This window comes from Lithobates pipiens, unplaced genomic scaffold (assembly GCF_037356315.1).
Source record: "Lithobates pipiens isolate NorthernLeopardFrog02 unplaced genomic scaffold, aLitPip1_a1.2 Scaffold_8, whole genome shotgun sequence".
NCBI classification, from domain to species: Eukaryota; Metazoa; Chordata; class Amphibia; order Anura; family Ranidae; genus Lithobates; species Lithobates pipiens.
The window spans coordinates 270,744,392-270,763,957 of NW_027507903.1; the positions used below are offsets into that span (position 1 = coordinate 270,744,392).

General features: G+C 44.8%; 1 protein-coding gene across 1 annotated transcript in view; it reads right to left on the reverse strand.

Moving 5' to 3' along the window:
* PPM1H (protein phosphatase, Mg2+/Mn2+ dependent 1H) overlaps positions 1-9,550 on the reverse strand; it is a 257,714-nt gene extending 248,164 nt beyond the window's left edge. Inside the window, exon 1 of the mRNA XM_077471978.1 lies at positions 9,082-9,550. Coding sequence (XP_077328104.1) covers positions 9,082-9,314 — 233 coding nt within the window. The 5' untranslated portion in view covers positions 9,315-9,550. The remainder of the gene's footprint in view (positions 1-9,081) is intronic.
* Positions 9,551-19,566: the final 10,016 nt, after the last annotated feature.

A 19,566-nucleotide genomic window follows, 5' to 3' on the forward strand; every position in this document is an offset into this window, starting at 1 on the left:
TATTAGAAGTTGTAGAGTTAGGAACATTAGGAGCCAAACAGCTAGCATTTACATTTAACGATGAATATACTGTCAGTAGAAGAGAGCAGAGGGGTAACCTTGTCAGTGTCTTGCTGCTCCCTTGCTGTCCAATCACAGGCTGAGGGCAGGGAGACAAACTTGCTGTGTTGCTTAAAGACGAACCCCAGGTAGAGTAAAAATCCTCCCTTGCGGTGGTGCTGCCTCCGCACTGCAAGGGTTAAATGCTTGCTTAAGTCTAGGGGGCAGAAAAAAGACTTTTACACTTACCCAACTTTCTGCTTCCCTACCAGGCCTGTCCCAGTAGCCAGTTGTCCTCTTATCAAGTACAATGCAGGGTGCACAGCATATAGGACCTCAAGTGACAGTCCACTGCCAGGATGTAGGGGAGTAGAGAGAGCACTGGCTGTTGCGGGATCTAAATGAACATTTAACCCTTGCAGTACAGGGGCAGCCCCACTGCGAGGGAAGGTTTTTACTTTCCCCCTGTGCCAGACAGAAAACTCAGGTCACAAAGCTCCCTCTGCGGAGCTGTATAAATCTCAGTACTGGATGGACAGAAATTAAAAGGCTTAAAGTGGTTGTAAAGGCAGAAGGTTTTTTATCTTAATGCATTTATGCCTTCTGCGTGCAGCAGCCCACCTCAGCCCAAAGACCCCTTTCACACCACACCGCCATTAGCGTAGGCGGTAAAACGCTGCTATTTTTAGCGTTTTTTGCTTTTACCCCCCCGCTAGCAGCCGCGAAAGGCGTCTTGCCGGCGGCATTACAGCGCTGCCCCATTGATTTCAATGGGGAGCAGCAGTGGAGGAGCGGTAAAGGAGCTGCTTGCTGTGGGGGCACTGACCAGAAGGGAAGGGCCATGAGCACAGAAGAAGGACCTGAGAAGAGGAGGATCTAGATTGCTTTGTGCAAATCCACTGCAACTGAGCAGGCATGTATGACCTTTGTTATTTTCATAGGAAAAAAGAGACTTTATAATCACGTTAAGCAAATTAGATGGCTTTCATATTTGCATTTAACCAATGTTTAACCTGCTTGCCTGGAGTGTAGTGGTAAAGATGAACTCCAGGCAAACAGCTAAAATTGCTGATAATCCTATTACCAGCTGGCTGATGGTTACTGTACAGGCCTTACTTACAGCCTGGATACTACGGGCAACACTCTTCATCCAGCCTTGTTATGGACAGATCCAGGTAGAGTAAAAAGGACTGCGTTTTTCACTCTCCTACTCCTTTTGTCTAGTCACAAAAAGTTTTGTATTATTTTCACAGAATATAAGGCATTCTGCAAATGCATAGGGGAAGAAGAAGAGCGAATACAAGGCATTCTGTATTCATACTCCTTATTTTCCATATTTTGTCACGTTACAACCAAAAATGTAAATGTATTTTATTAGGATTTTATGTGATAGACCAACACAAAGTGGTACATAATTGTGAAGTGGAAGAAAAATTATAAATTATTTTCAAAACTTTTTACAAATAAATAACTGAAAAGAGTGGTGTGCATTTGTATTCAGCTCTCTCTACTGTGATACCCCTAACTAAAATCTATTGGAACCAATCGCCTTCAGAAGTCACCTAATTAGTAAACTGAGTCCACCTGTGTGTAATTGATCTTAGTATAAATACAGCTGTTCTGTGAAGCCCTCAGAGGTTTGTTAGAGAACCTTAGTGAATAAACAGCACCATGAAAACCAAGGAACACACCAGACAAGTAAAAAAACACTGATAAGAGGGGGAGATATTTTTTGCCTCTTGTATAAGAGAGGAATTTTGGATCTTTAAAATTACAAAAGTAGAATACCTAATGGGATGAATTTCCAATGGGATGCGACATTACTATGAGTAGTTGTGACACATCCCATTCACATTATTCTAACCAGTTAACCATACATTTGTACATATATATTTTCATTTAAATTTATAAATATTGCATTGTTTGTTTACAATAATGGAATAAGAGTATAATGTATCATTATATGTGATGTACAATATGGAATCATTTTTGTCCGATTGTCCCATGTAGCTTTTTTAAATTTTCCTTATGAATGTTTACAATATGCATCTTTTGTGCGACTTTTTCCACTACATTCTCTATGTTGCATAGGAGATTATATACCTCAAATGAAACTGGAAATATATGTGTGAGTTTTTAAAGACGAATATGATTCATCCATACTATATATATATATATATATATATATATATATATATATATATATATATATATATATATATATATATATATATATTTTAGGGATGCACCGAATGGGTTTTTGGTGCCGAAACCGATACCGAAAATGAAAAATACACTAGGCCGAAAACCGAAACCGATACCGAAACAGCACCGATACCGAAAATGACTGTTTTTAAAAAATATTTTTATACAGGAGGTGGTCAGAGACTGGGGACATGGTACAGGAGGTGGTCAGAGACTGGGGACACGGTACAGGAGATGGTCAGAGACTGGGGACATGGTACAGGAGGTGGTCAGAGACAGGGGACATGGTACAGGAGGTGGTCAGAGACTGGGGACATGGTACAGGAGGTGGTCAGAGACTGGGGACACGGTACAGGAGGTGGTCAGAGACTGGGGACACGGTACAGGAGGTGGTCAGAGACTGGGGACACGGTACAGGAGATGGTCAGAGACTGGGGACACGGTACAGGAGATGGTCAGAGACTGGGGACACGGTACAGGAGATGGTCAGAGACTGGGGACATGGTACAGGAGGTGGTCAGAGACAGGGGACATGGTACAGGAGGTGGTCAGAGACTGGGGACATGGTACAGGAGATGGTCAGAGACTGGGGACATGGTACAGGAGATGGTCAGAGACAGAGAACATGGTACAGGAGATGGTCAGAGACTGGGGACATGGTACAGGCGGTGGTCAGAGACTGGGGACACGGTACAGGAGATGGTCAGAGACTGGGGACACGGTACAGGAGATGGTCAGAGACTGGGGACACGGTACAGGAGATGGTCAGAGACTGGCGACATGGTGCAGGAGGTGGTCAGAGACTGGCGACATGGTACAGGAGGCATCCCCCATTGCAGCCAGTGTCCCCCATTGCAGCCAGTGTCCCCCATTGCAGCCAGTGTCCCCCATTGCAGCCAGTGTCCCCCATTGCAGCCAGTGTGTCATTTTGCAGCCAGTGTGCCAGTGTGTCATTTTGCAGCCAGTGTACCAGTGTGTCATTTTGCAGCCAGTGTGTCATTTTGCAGCCAGTGTACCAGTGTGTCATTTTGCAGCCAGCGTGTCATTTTGCAGCCAGCGTGTCATTTTGCAGCTAGTGTACCAGTGTGTCATTTTGCAGCCAGTGTGTCATTTTGCAGCCAGTGTGTCATTTTGCAGCCAGTGTACCAGCGTGTCATTTTGCAGCCAGCGTGTCATTTTGCAGCCAGCGTGTCATTTTGCAGCCAGCGTGTCATTTTGCAGCCAGCGTGCCAGTGTGTCATTTTGCAGCCAGTGTGTCATTTTGCAGCCAGTGTGTCATTTTGCAGCCAGTGTGTCCCATTGCAGCCTGTGTGTCCCATTGCAGCCTGTGTAGGGAAGAGAGCCGCCTCCGCCGCCTATTTGATCACAGCGCCGGGAACATCACAGCTCTCATTTCAATAGCTGTGTGTTCCCGGCCGCGCGCCGTCACACGCAGCCCCTCCCCCTTGTCCGGGCACTTTGATAGACAGATCATCCGTCCAATCCTGCGGATGATCTGTCTATCTAAGTGCCCGGACAAGGGGGAGGGGCTGCGTGTGACGGCGCGCGGCCGGGAACACACAGCTATTGAAATGAGAGCTGTGATGTTCCTGGCGCTGTGATCAAATAGGCGGCGGAGGCGGCTCTCCAGCGCTATACAAGCCCCATGATGGGCGTCACCAGGGGCGGGGGGAGGAGCCCCGCCCCCACCCAGGCCACGCCCCATTTTTGGCTCCATTATCAGCCGTTTTTCTCTTTCGGCAAATTGCCGAAAAGGGCATTTTCGGCCGATATGTTTCGGCGGCCGAAATTTCGGTGCATCCCTAATATATATATATATATATATATATATATATATATATATATATATACACACACACACACACACACACACACACACACACTTTTTCGGTATTGTTTTTAGATGTGGCTTTTTGTGTTGCTTGTCTTAAACAAGACCAATTTAGCACTTTAACATCATTCAGCTGTTCTATGGCTATTTCAGATATTGTGGTTGTTAGTGCTTTTGGGTTATGACTAAGCGAAGAAATTTGTGAAACGCATCAAGTACGCTCCCCTCTGTGCGTGCCATGATGCTGTTGCTGCAACAGTTTTTCTTGTTTGATGTTTTTTTTTTTTTTTTTTTTTTTTTACACAATAAAGCTTTTTTCCTCATTTCTTGGAGTGCAGTCACTTGCTTTGCTTTCCAATACACCAGGCAGATCAGGGATAAAGTTGTGCAGAAGTTTAAAACAGGGTTAGGTTATAAAGACATCTGAAACATCTCACAGAGCACTGTTCAATCCATCATCTGAAAATGGAAAGAGTATGTTCGAATGTGTAAGTTGATGTAAACAAGCCCTACTATACACACTTTTTGCACCTACACTAGGTGTGTACACTTGGGAAGTATTTTTACAGGCACTATTTGCAGCCCAAAAGCACCTGGAAAACACCCCAGTGTGAAAGAGGCCTATCCCTTTCATAGAGTACGCCAACATCTGATCCCTGGTATCTTCTGCACAGAAAGGACCAAGAAGAGTCGTACTGTAACACTTGCCTATGCTATTCAGCCCACTCCTTGCAGTTAAGGCGGTTCTAAACATTTTAAAGCCAAGGAAGGTGCTGAATTTGATAGGTACCTGCTCCCACTTCCGTTCTGGTTGCCTAGGCGACCGGAAGCAAACGTTCTCCCTCCTGAAGGCTTCTGGGACATATGACAGCTCCTGGAAGACTTTGGGGCCAGTCACAAACCGCAGCACCGCTCGCTCATGCACAGTGGGCACCCGGTTGTGAAGCCGCAAGCTGCCACAGCCGGTGTTCTGACACAAAGTGTCCGCCTATTGAATAGTATCCGGGCCATACTGCGCAGGCGCAGCACTTGCGCAGCATGGGGGACGAGGAGAAGCCGAACATCTTCGAAGAAGAACGGCGCCTGCGCACTGAGTCCAGGTTGAAGCCCCACCGTCCAAGTGGACATAGGGTTGCTCATAGTAACAGGGCCCCTCGTGGGCTCGCGTCGCTCGCCACACTTGGGGCACAGCCGCGCTTCGCTTGCCTCTTTTATATTCTATGTCCACTTGGATGGTGGGGCTTGAACCTGGACTCACTGTGCAGGCGGCATTTATCTTCAGAAATGTTCAGCTTCTCCTTGTCCCCCGTACTGCGCAAGCGCAGTACAGGGCGGGCACTATCTGATCAGACACTAGATGCCAATAGTAGAGATGCCGGTGCTGCCGAGGGAGGACAGAGAGTGGGCGAGTACACCGCTGGACCATGGGACAGGTGAGTGTGCGTTTGTTAAAAGTCAGAGGCTACACATTTTGTAGCTGCTGACTTTTAACCAGTTCCTGACCAGAGCACGCCAATGTACATCGGTAGAATGGCACGGCTGGGAAAATGGGCATACCTGTACGTCCCTTTGAATTTGCCACCATGCCGGTCGGGAGCTCCGTGAGTCAGGTTAAAGGTCCCGCGGACTCGATGTCCGCAGGGATACCCGCAATCGTCTCACGGAGAGGAAGAACGGGAGACGTTAATGTAAACAAGCATCTCCCCGTTCTGCCTAATGTCACTGATCAGCACTCCCTGTAATTGGGAGCTATGTTCAGTGATGTGTCACACATAGTCCACCCCCCCTACAGTTAGAAACACTCCCCAGGACACACTTAACCCCTACAGTGCCACCAAGTGTTAACCCATTCACTGCCAGTCACAATTACACAATAATTCATTAATGCAATTTTAATCGCACTGATTGCTGTATAAATGCCAATGTTGTCCGACGTGTCCGCCATAATGACGCAGTCACGATAAAAAAATAAAAATAAATGCCATAAAATTATCCCCCATTTTGTAGACGCTATAACTTTTGCGCAAACCAATCAATAAACGCTTATTGTGATTTTTTTTTACCAAAATACATAGAAGAATATGTATCCGCCTAAACAGAGGAAAAACATTTTTTTATATATTTTTGGGGAATATTTATTATAGCAACAAAATAAATGCGTTTTTTTTTTCAAAATTGTCGCTATTTTGTTTATAGCGCAAAAAATAAAAACCGCAGAGGGGATCAAACACCACCAGAAAGCTCTATTTGTGTGGGGGGGGGGGGGGGGGAGTAAATTTTGTTTGGGAGCCACGTCGCACGACCACGCAATTGTCAGTTAAAGCGACGCAGTGTGGAATTGCAAAAAGTGCTCTGGCCAGCAAAATGGTCCGGGGCTTAAGGGGTTAACAAATGACTGGAACTCTGCTTTAAATTTAACAAAACCACTTAATATTTTGCATGCAACAGATCAACTTATATCCAGTCAGGTAAGCCTTTGCGCTACATAGTTTCTAGTAGATTTATTACAGTTATTTATTTATACAGAGCTGACAACATCTGCAGCACTTTACATATATATTGTACATTCATATGAGTCCCTGCTCTCAAGGAGCTTACAATCTGAGGTCCTTAACTCACATTCATACACATACTAGGGACAATTTACACCGGAGCCAATTAATCTACCAGCATGTCTTTAGAGTGTGGGAGGAAAACGGAGTACCCGGAGGAAACCCATGAAGGCACAGGGAGAACATGTAACCTCAAGGCAGGTAGTGCTAGGAGAAAAAGGTGAATGTACTTGCATGGCTTAGTCAGAGCCCAGACTTAAAGTGGTTGTAAACCCTTACAACACACTTTGACCTACAGGTAAGCTTAGATTAAGGCTTACCTGTAGGTCCAAGAAATATCTCCTAAACCTACACGGTTTAGGAGATATTTGCCGAAAGACAGGCACCGCTGTCTATGGCGCATGCGCCGTAGACAGCAGCGCGCAGGCGCACTGAGCGCGGCACCGTCAACGACGAAGGTGCCGCGCGTGGTGGCTCCCGCGCGCATGCGCGGGAGTAGCGGCTTCGCCGAATGACAGCGGCGGAGCAGCGAGACCCACCGAGAAGATGGATGCTCCGGACTACAGGGGACAGCGGTGACTTCGCTGGCTCCTGTGTCAGGTAAGTGACACATAATGGACTACTATGCGATGCATAGTAGTCCATTATGCTTTGCCTTTGCAGGGAATGAAAGAGGAAGTAAACTCATCAAGGTTTACTTCCTCTTTAAACCCCATTGAAAATCTGTGGGATGACTTAAAGACCACCCACAAACGGTCACCATCAAATCTAACTGAACTTGAGCAGTTCTGCAAAGAAGAGTGGGCAAACATTGTAAAGTCTAGATGTACAAAGTCAGTAGACACATATCCCAACAGACTAAAGGCTGTAATTAAAGCAAAAGGTGCTCCAACAAAATACTGACATAAGGGGGGTAATCTTTATTCCAACTCAGTTATTCTGTTTTTGGATCTTTATTTTTTCTGACATGTTGGTGTTATCTTTCACTTGGATGTTATACGTTGCACTAGAAAATACAGCTGGATAAAACAAAAGCAGTGTCTGTCTTCATTTCAGGCTGCAAAGCAACAAAATGTGATTACTATAAGGGGGGCGATTCTTTTATATATATATATATATATATATATATATATATATATATATATATATATATATATATATATATATATATATATATATATATACTCAGTGTATGGTTGGGATTTGAACCGATGACCCTAGATCTAAAAAGGGAATTGTACAGACTGTACTGTGTGTGGTAAGCTTTAAAGAGAAGTGCTGGAATGAAAAAAACAAAATATCCATACCAAGAGTGGGCAACTGTGGCTATATGGAACTGTGACTATATTGATCTATAGTCACCTGGATGGTTGCAACATCAGTCAGCTGAAACTGTCCCCCGCTGGCTCTACACTGAAAACTGAGTATTCAAAGACTGCTGATCGCTCAGTTCCTCGGTCTGCTCTGAGCTGAGAGCGATGATGACTGTCAGTCAGCAGCTCTCTGCTCTGCCAGTCCAATGCTCACTGGGACCAGGGTTGCCACCTCATCCCTTTAAACCTGAACACATAATAATTACACGGGTTCCGTGGCTGATTAAGGTGGTAATTAAACTCATCATCAGTGCCTTATCTGCATTAAACTAGCCTCAGAACTTGTGTAATTACCATGTTTGGGTTTAAAGGGATGAGGTGGCAACGCTCACTGGGCTGAGAAGGGGGCAAAAGTGGTTGGCTCAGGTTCTCAGCAGTGTACTGAGACGCTGAGCCAACTGCCAGTCAAGAACCTGGGTGGATCTTGACATCATTGTCGGGATCCCTCCAGAGCCTGGAGTGGCTTTATGATGTCAGCTGATAGGAGGCTTTAGCCACTGTTGGCTGAATCTGGTTACAGGAGAGTATTATACAGGATTTATATAGCACCAACAGTTTGTGCATCGCTTTACAACATGGGGGAAGACAGTACAATATAATACAATAAAGGAGGGATCAGAGGGCTCTGCTCGTTAGAGCTTACAAGTAGGACCAAGTACACTTCTGGGATCCACAGAAGGGCAAATCAGCATTGGCCACACTTCTCCTTTAAATTACCAAATTTGTGGTCCATATAGGCAGAATTATTCTTTGGTGACACCACAGAAGGATAACACCGATGACATAAATATCTTCTTGAGATGATTGATTAATGTACTATCTAATCTTACTAACCCTACCATCATCCTGATGACAGATACCCAATTCCACAATCCAAGGACATAATTGTCACTGGTTGGTCACATTTGACCTTGACAGATGGAGCATGTTGCAGCCTTATGTCAGATGTACATAGTGTCATCCATATGGATACATTGTATATTCCTCTACAGGAAAGTAAACAGCTGCCTGTAGATGGGCTGTCATCCTACAAAGGTCTGATTCTATCGCTCAGTGTATGGCCTCCCCGCCCCTTACTCACTCTGCATAGCCGGTGCTCCACGATAACCTCTTGGTCTCCTTTAGGATCAGGATGGGTCTGGCGATGTGGTCGGCCGAGCACTCGATCTCGTCCTGTGACAGCCCCAGGAATTCCGGTCTGCCATACGGGAACTTCATGGGCAGCTCGGAACCATTGGAGTGATCGGAGCCAGAACTGCCAGCCATGATTCCACCCATAAAATTGGCAACCGCAGATTTCACTCGAGTGAGCATATTACAAGAGGAGCCCGGCCGGAGGGAGCATGAAGGAAGGGAGTCAGCAGACGGATCGCCCGTCTCCGTCTACACAGCCCGGCATTGATCGGCCCGCCGCCTCCTCCGATCATACAAGGAAACCAATGTGATGGGACATGGCCAGCTCCGGGCTCTGCGGTGATCACTGAGCCGCTAAACCTGGGATCATGTGACCAGCCGCCTGTCATGTGACTGCCAAGCCGCCCTGGTGTTGGGAGGAGGGTGTGCTGCCAACACTTCCTACCTGGAGGATGCCGGGCTCCTGTCACTGATCAGGACATTACAATTACCATTGCATTCACTTCTTTACAATGGCAATCCTTTTTATATGATGCTGTGTGATGCTTGCACCATCATTCTCTTCAGTACTTGTGTACATGTGGGAAAATAGAACACCCGGCGATTGAAAACACTGCAAATCTAGATGATATGTGTGTGTGGCAATTGAAAACACTGCAAATCTAGATGAGATATATATATATATATATATATATATATATATATATATATATATATATAATTATTATTATTATTATTATTTTTTTTATGTGTATATTTATTAGGGATGCGCCGATACTTGCCATTTTCGGGGGTATTGGTACTTGTGAAAATGCAGATACTGGAAGTGACATCCGCTTGGGCGGAGCTTGGGAACTTGATAAGGTTGTGGCCTCTCCACACGGTGAGTGCTGTTTCCCTCATGACGTGTTTTGCTGTATGGCTGCCGCACATGGTGAGCATCCTCCTTACACCATGTCCCCTCATGGCGTGAGCATCCTCCTTACACCATGTCCCCTCATGGCGCAAGCATCCTCCTTACACCATGTCCCCTCATGGCGGCTCTCTATTTCTAACTGTTGCTTGCTTGCTTTCTAGTATTTTTTTATAACACGTTCTGTGCAATTTGCGCTTTAACAGCTTTGTCACCAGCAAATAAACATGTTTTCTTTCATAATGTCTTTTGACTGTGTTTCAATTCCTCATATTATGGCGAAAATGTGTAATTTTTCCTTATTTTTTTTTTAAAAACATTTAAATGGTCACATGACCAAAATCAGGTATCGGCAAGTACATGATGTCAAGTATCGGCACTCGGTTTAAAAAAAAAGCTGTATTGGTGCATCCCTAATATACCCCCACAGGAGCGGCTGAATTTTTCTGGGCTTACTGATTACCTCCACCAGATCGTAACTCCTTGTCCTTGTCTAGGGGTTCCCAGGGTTGATGACCCAGTAACTGTAGAGACCGACACCTTGAATTCCTTGTTAGGATTTTTATTTTGCATAAAACAGTTGAACAAACCCAGTCTATAAGTTGGGAATAGAGGGTATCAGGATAAAGTTTAGTTCAGGTGCTTGGAACTGCTGACTTCAATAAAAGTCTCTCTCTATGTACACAATCCAGGGAATAGCCACTCGCAACTGGATTCTTTAACTGTTGGACAAATCCTTGACCTTGGCTCTAGCAGCCAACAAGTAATTCTAGCTTTGCAAAGTCTCTTACACAGACTTGGTTGAAAAACGTAGTTGTAACCGGAAGGATAGAGGTAGGAATTTTTCTTACTGTACCAGAATCTTGCAGCCGGTCCGGCGATACTGTAAGAAATGTGGATTCAGTCAATGTCCATGGCAGCTCAGCTTCCAGGCTCTTACCGAGCAGCCAGCCTTGTGCATGGCTCTCTTACTGAAGAGTTCTCCCCTGGTCACATGTAGAGTTGCTGGGCCTCTCCAAACCCGAGACAGCACCGGAACACCTTAGAATCCTACTTCCAGTTACTGCACCTCTAACTAGCCAGTTCTGAGGTTCAGAAATGGATGGATCCGCACCCCAGGCCATGAGGGCCCCACGGGGGCTGGTCAGGAGGACCAGGACCACAGAGTCAGCAACAATTTCTGGACCGGAACACAGAACCACGTGACTTCAGCACCTTAAGTACCCCCCTCCCGGAATACACAGCGAGACAAACACCCACTGATTGGCTCCGAGAGATAAATTGGTACCCAATGCGTCCAACCAGACTGCGTTCTAATGCCTCTCACAAGTGCGAACTCCACCTAAGACCAGGCAAAACCTTAATACAGCCCAGCTAAACTGATGCTAAAGCATAATTTAGAACAATTAACCCCAAAACTCAACTAAAGTTTTGGGCAAAAACTAGATTTTCAGATATAGCGCGTACTCATTTGGAGTACCGGTGCTATATCACACACACACACACCAGCCTTAGGCCCCATTTACACTTTGCGATTCGGAATTATGGGTGGAAGTGTCGCCATTCTGCCTGCAATTCCAAATTTCATGGCAACCGCAAAAAAAAAAAACACGTGTTTGTGTGCCATTCATTCTAACCTGCACCCCAAAGGTAATTTTGCTGCAACTGTGGCGAAACAAAATCTCACGTCAAATGCACCTTTAACCCTTTTGCAGCCAGATACGTTTTTGCATTTTATTTTTGTACACATTTAAAAAAATAATTTTCGGCCTAAAGATTACACAACCCCCCCCCCCCAACATATATTTTCTGAAAGCAGACACCCCAGAAAATAAATTTGTTAGTTCCAATTTTTTTTATGTCACACGATATTACCGCAAAGGTCTAGGAAGCACAACATTTCAGTAGAAAATATTAAAGGGAATTTTGGGGCAAACAAATGCAATCACTTACCCAATTTTTTGGTAAACTATAAAAGATGAGGTTGCACCGAGTAAATCGCTACCCAACATGCCAAACCTTAAATTTGTGTGTACCCGTGAAATGGTGTCAGACTTCAGTACTCTATATTCTCTATAGGCAACGCTTCAAAAGCCCCCTATAGCTCACCAGTTTAGTGTTACAGAGGAGGTCTTGCTCTAGAAATATTGCTCTCACTCCGGTGTGCGCTGCAATATGTAACGTGTATTTTAATTCACGTTTTCATGCGTAGATGTGTCCCAGAAGAGTGTATTTACATTCGTACATGCGTATATATAGGGGTGGGGGCCTCAAAAAATTTTGGGGGGGATTTTATGTAAAAACAACATTTTTTTGTTTACTACTTAACTTTTTGTCCCCTATGTGATGATTTTTTTGGTGACAGGTTCTCTTTATTGAGACATTCAGGGTCTAAAAGGCCCTGCATTACCGCCATTTACCCACGAGATGAGACGAGCGTGACGCGTCAACGTCTTTCACGCACGTCGACATATTTTCGTAGTCGATTATGTTGATGCGTCGTGGCAGCTCTAGTACAGGGTGTAACTCACAGCAATATATGCAGTGCTGGTGCACTAAGCTTGCAGCTAAAAGTTATATTTTCTCTGGCACTGGGCTCACGGCAATGTAAAAAGACTGGGCACTGCAACCCGACCAGGTAAATCTATGTAGATCGCTGACTTATTAGAATAGATTTCTGAATCTGGACTCCTAGATAATTCTCTCTCTCAAAGCAGCAACAGGAACCTTGCCCTACACTGTCTAAAGCAGAGTGATGTGCTGTATGCCTCTAGCTTAAATAGAGGCTGGGTTACATGCTGCACTGGCCAATCACGGCCATGCCATTAGTAGGCATGGCTGTGATGGCTTCTAAGGGCACATCAGTTAAACAAATGTTGATTGGCTACTGCAGGGCTTTTTAAAATTCGCCATTACGTTGCTGAACACCGGACCCGAACCTACAGTCAATTGTTCGGGTTCGGCACCCAAAAATCCAAAAGTCCGGTGCGAACCCAAACTTTTACTTATTGTGATCAATGTGTTAAGCAAAAAACACTGAGGGTTTCATTTATTTTATTATACGAGTCACACTATGCTTAACAACAACAACAAAAATTATATTCAAGTATTTTTTTTTTTTTTATTTCACAATTTTATTACAAGCAGAAAAAGGAAAACACACCTATATCATAAATATACTAAATAGCAATTGAGAGTGGGAGGCTTTAATCTCTACCCTACCCCTCCCATAATAACATAAAAACTGACCATCCTATTTACTTTACATTCCAAAAAAAATATTTTTTTTCCTCCCCTCTACCCTCCCCTTCCCCTCCCATCCACTTCCTGGTATAAGTGGATGGGAGGGAGGGGAGCCCCCCCCTCTAAAGTCTATGAACCTCTGCATATTTTTTTGTTAGTTTAACGAGGGAGTCCACTGGGAAAAAAAATTATTAAAAGCCAGCAACTATAAATACTACAGCTGCTGACTTTTAATAAATGGACACTCACCTGTCCCAGGGTCCAGCGATGTCGGCAGCCGAGGCCGATCAATCGCTCGGCTCTCGGCTGCTGCCGCCGGCATTTTCGGTGAGGGAATCAGGAAGTGAAGCATTGTGGCTTCACTTCCCGGTTCCCTACTGCGCATGTGCGGGTCGTGCAGCGCAATGGGAATGGTCCACGCTGTCTCTGGGACCTGTGTGTGTCCCAGCAGACAGCGCGCCGGGACAGGAAGAAGCATAGACTCCCGTGGGAGTCTATGCCCGGAAGCGGGTGCAAATACCTGTCTTAGACAGGTATCTGCACCCCCCTGAAAGGGGCCAAATGTGACACCGGAGGGGGAGGAGGGTTCCGATTAGCGGAAGTTCCACTTTAGGGTGGAATCCCGCTTTAAGTATTTATTCTTAAGGCCAAAAAGTACATTCCATTGCTCTCAGCCCCCTCCAAACCTCCAAATTCAGACTTCCTGCAAAAGGGTGCCCACATTCATTCCAATGTCTTGCTGTATGTATGAACATTTTGAAGTTTCATAAAACATAGATTATGGCCATTATGTAGAGGATGGGTATGGATTATTTTTGGAGTATAGGGATATTGTTTGGCCATATGCAAAGCACACTTTCAGGCAATTACTGAACCAGATGAAATTCTAGCCGTGTGTAGCCCTGTTGGCACCCTTCCACCTGACACCCATCAATCTGAATATGGAAGGAGTCAGGTGGAAAATAGTTGGCCAAATAGCATATAGGCAGGTGTAGTTCAGCCTCCCTGCACAGGTGGCACTGTTAGGAAAGTCCCCATGCTGAGACAGCAAAGGAGAAAGGGGAACTCATGTTCCTCTGATGCCTCCATATATGTCATCAGTAGAGCAGCAGTTCAATTGGAAGCTACTGCCCTGGATGACCTCAGTGGCCATCTTTAGAGTAGGCAGTGCAAATAAATGGCCCCTTTTAGTTTAGTTGCGGCACATTTGTGAAATGGCTAGGTCAGGGGTCAGGGACAGGAACTTGCTGGTTAGGGATAATGTGTCTAGCATAGGCAAAGGTTCTGGTGGAGGAAGGACAGAGTAGGGGACCACATGCCTGTGCCGCCAGCTAAGAGCCCTTCCTCATCCAAGTGCCGAGTAGCCATACTGCTTTCCAGCCACCTCCTGTGTCAAACAACTCCTCCTATATATACAGTCTATATACACTCCTCTGCTTCCTCCAGCGTCTCTTGCCTGCAGAACTCTGCTGCCACACTGATAATCTGACAGAGTACTGTTACAGGCAGGAACCCAAGGCTCCTTTGGTGTGCAGAGAAAAGTCAGTGTCCATCATACAGTACATCTGTGGATACTGATCCCAGCACCACCTCTTCAGGCATTGCCAGCCCCACCTGGCTAACTTCTCCACAGTCCTCCCAGACTGAATACTCACCTGCCAATCTGGCTTACTTCTCCTGCTGTTCTCTCACTTGCTCTTGTGCCTCCAGGAAAGAATTCCTCTGTGTGTTGTAGAGGGTCCCTCCAACACCTGAGCCCCAGGCCACTCCCCCCTAGACTAGGGGGCACCCTCTGTGGCCACTGACAGCCTACTCAGCACTCTTCCACTTGACTGCCTCTGCTGGCATAACTCATTGCTATTTATGAGTTGGCATGCCCCCTTCCAGCCCTTTCTGTGGGGATTGGCTGGGGCCCTCATAAATATTCCAAACAACCCCTCCTAGCCTCGACCCACTGCATCTGGAAGCTTCTCCAAGGTTCCAGAAAACAGGGGATGCACCAGAGAGACTTTTGCTGAGTCATCCAGCCTCCCTAAGTCACTCAACACTGACCCAGATTCAACCCAGGCCTGTCTCTCAGCCAATCCAATTTGCCTACACTAACAAAACCTATTTACACCTAGCACACTAGCTAGAGGGTGCTACATATGTGTAAGCAGGGCCGGATTAAGATAGAGGCTATTGGAGCTGTAGCTCCAGGACCCTACCTTGAGATAGGCACGGCCCAGTGAGTCATTAATGTTGTTTGCTTTGTGTGTACACAATCCATATGTAAATTCTGGGCTATATTGTTATGTAAATCACAGGCACCAGGCGGTATCGGTATGTAAATCATTGGCGGCATTGATACGTAAATCGTGGGGCACCAGCTGAGTTCAGTCTAGTGTAGCACAACATAGAGGCTGACTCTTGTTCCTTCCCCACAGCTTTCACAAAACGCCCGTTTCCTCCTGACAGTCTCACTAGCTGGGCACCCACACTTGTCTTTTGCTGGTGGAGGGAGTGTGAGGAAGGATCCACACACTCTGAATGGCCAAGCACGAGGGTTGCCACATCATCCCTTTAATCAAGGACCTAGTAATTACAGCAATACCACCTTAATCAGCCACAGAACCTGTGTAATTAATGTGTGTCCTGGATTAAAGGGATGATGTGGCAACCCTACCGAGGGTACCATCGGTGAATTACACTAGCTCTGCCCCCTGTATCCCCCTGCAGTGCATGTGGGGGAGAGCGGCTGGCACAAACAAAATCGGTATATGAGAAAAAAAATCATGACATCTGAACATCTTCCAGCAAATTTTGAGTGCATTCCTGCCTTACTATATTAGCAAGCTGTGTACCTTGAGGAAGAAGAATGCAGACTCACCAGAAGTATATAGAGAAAACAATTAAGCCCCATACACACTATTAGATTTTTTTGCTGATTTTTGTCCTCAGATTTACCAAAACCATGTAGTAGAAGGGCCTGTCTGATTGCATACAAATAGAAACTCCTAAGGTTTGACCTCATATTATATGGTTTTGGTAAATCTGAAAACAAAAATCAGCAGAAAATCTGATAGTTTGCATGGGGCTTTACTCTGTATGTGCTCTGTTCATACCATGCATGAGCTGTGGTGTGTTGTGTAAAAATGCAGCATGTCTGCATTTTTTTTTTTACAGAAAAAACATGTCTGCGTTTTTATTGCAACACAACGCACATTCACAAACCGCAGGTGCAGTGCAGTGAACCTGTGGATTTTCTGGAGGTTAGCTGCACTTTTCCGTAAACTTCTATTATATCCTGCAAGTTTGGTGCACTTTCTGAAGGCGCAACAAACCCGCAGGTAATAACAGAAGTCTTTGGCTCAATGCAGGTAACAAGCAGCTGCACTGCACCTGCAGATCAGTTTGAAAGCAGCCCAGTAAACACTGCAAAACAGATATATCCATATATACTGTGAATTTAGGAGTAAACTTACCTTTAATAACCATCTTCCATTCTGGTATCGCTGGCTGTTGCTGTCCTAGGCAGAGTGCATTTGGTATCACTTTGCCTGTGACAGAAGCAGGCTCTATACAGAAAGCATTGGATTATGTGGCTCTGCTCCACAGCCACTTGCTTGCACTCCCAGTGGCTTCATTCACAAAACTGCTGCTCTGGGATGGCGGGTCAGTAACCCGTGATTTGGGCTTGCCAACCTGCCATCTTAGAGCAAAAGGCCGAGGGCCACATTAGAGGGCTCTGCGGGGCACATGTGGCCCCCGGGCCACTGGTTGGGGCACCCCTGTACTACAGCTATATACTGTATATAAAGCAGGATTCACCCATGCAATTCTGGGCAAAATTACAGCAGGTGAGCCTTCTGAAGCGGCAAAGTCTCAAAGCATATACTCTGAAAAATCAATGAACTAAAGCTTGTGGAAGCCATGGTGCATCAGTATGAGCTATTTACAATGTTAAACTGCACCTTTGGATGAAGGAGAGCTGTGCAAAGCAGTTCCTGGACTGGATAAATCCTTGGAAATTGTACAAAAATCCCACTAATTCCAGTGAGCTCCTTAAAATGTTGATGAGGATCCAAGCATTGATGAAAAGGATCGTGGGAGCGGTTTCATGTCATTAGCGATTAGGATTTGGCATGCTCAAAATTGTTTAAAAAGCTTAGCATTTTCTTGATTTTCATTATAGGATCAATGAGTTCTATGTGTTAGTTGTGCCCATAGTAATCAGTAAGGGGCATCCTAATATATTTTAACCTGCACTAGAAACATTACAGCTAGGTTTTCCTGCATCTTCATATTTACATTATATATTTCATCACCAGCAGATTATAGTATAGGCAGCTTGGATAGTGGCCTGGGGCCAAAGGCTAGCCAACAGTACTCACTGTGGCAGATGGTTTGTTTAGTGTGCTACTCAGGCTCGATCGCTACGGGGAGTAGTGTGAGTGATGCTGCAACCACTGCGGGAGTGCCAGCAAGGGATGGAGCTAGAAGAGAAGAAAGATCCCTGGTGCTGCACATCCACGGAGTCCTGTGGTGGTTTGAGAGAGACAACCTCAGCCTGGACTCCTGCCAGGCCACACCTCCAACAACGCGTTTCATTCCACACCCCCCCCCCCCCTAGAGCTTAGTCATGAGTGATTTGACTTACAACGGGTGTCCATTGTGGCTATTGTTTAGTACTTTTTGTGATGGGAATTTTCACATCCATTGTTTATGCTCTCAAAATTATAATTATATTAAAAGTTCACAAACAAGAGATTTTTTGCCAGTGAATTTTAATATTTTATCATAAGTTATTGAAGGAGAAAAAAAAGTCCAAACACAGTACAGTTGAACGTTCAAGCTGAACTGTGGACAAAATGAGCCTTTAACCCTCGCAGTGGGGGTAAGGGCCCGTGGGCCCATGAATAGAACCAACAAAATATATGTGAAAAGTTGCGCTACAAGTGAATCAAAGTAAAATCGAGTACAAACGAGCAGCTAGCATCAACAACGTGATAAACTGCAAATAAACACAGAGTAATATGTGCATAAATACTGACAAGAAGAAGAATATGAGTGTGACAAACGCATGAGAAAATCACATGTGCAAGTGATATACAAATTAAAAATAAAAGTGATAATAAATATATGGTAAACAAAGAGCACATCTAAGAGCTCCTCTGTGTGGTTCTGTATAGTCTATTCAGAAAAAATTTTTTTGAAAGAGGCTTCTTCTGGTGTTGACAAATATGAGAAAGCGGACTTCTCCATGCAGTAACCACAAGTGTGTATATGGGACAACAGAGGGAATGGATAATCTTACCCTAAATTGTGGGCACACGCGCCGTACATCGGTGGATCAAACAGGCATCAGTCGTCTCCAGCGGACTCTCCAACCGGGACCTTTGTAGTACAATGATGTGTACTTGCGTCCAAATCAGACAGGATGGATGATGGATATCTCACCCTGGGGACAACCACTGGCAGGTATCCTCAGACTGCAGTAGGCTGACAAGAGTTTGTAGTCCTCACACCGACATCCAATCAGCAACATAAATCATGGAGAAAAAAAAAACGGAAAGAAAAGGACCTCCACATAGTGCAGATGAATCCAAGGTAAAAAAAAAAGCATTTAATCGATAAAAAAGCAAAAAAATTAAAAAAACATACAGACCATCAATCACGATGCATACATGAAGTGATCACAAAATATAAAAAGAACAGCGTGGTATAAAAAGCGCAACTGGCTATAAACCCGACATGTTTCGAACGAGAGTTCTTCTACTGGGGCATAAGTGAATAGAACCACCCAGGGCACAAGCTGCAGTTAACCTGACAGTGTTTAAATATAACTAAATGGAATGCAAAAATATAAAGGTTATAACATAAAATTTGACAATGGCAATTTTAAGCTCCTAGTTGTGACTTTACCATGTAATGAAGTGAGAAAGCAGAGGCCACGATTATTGCATCTGAAAATAAAGCTTTCAAATATTAAAGCTAAATTGTCTGAGAAGAGTCTTTGAAACAGGCTTGGACTTGGAGAGAATGGAAACTAATCTGGAAATCAGGGTCAGACGTCAAACAAATGAACAAAATCATTTTAATATAGATTTTCTGACAATCAAAAACACAATAGAAAATGTGCTCTTTTCATTTTAGTAGGCTAAATGAGAAGCTGTAAGTGTGCTAACCATATAAAATATGTATATGATGGAATATTGGGCATAATTATCCATAGCTCTAGAAAAAAAAAAATCAAAATACAGCCAAAACATATGAAGTAGAATTGAGAGATGTGTA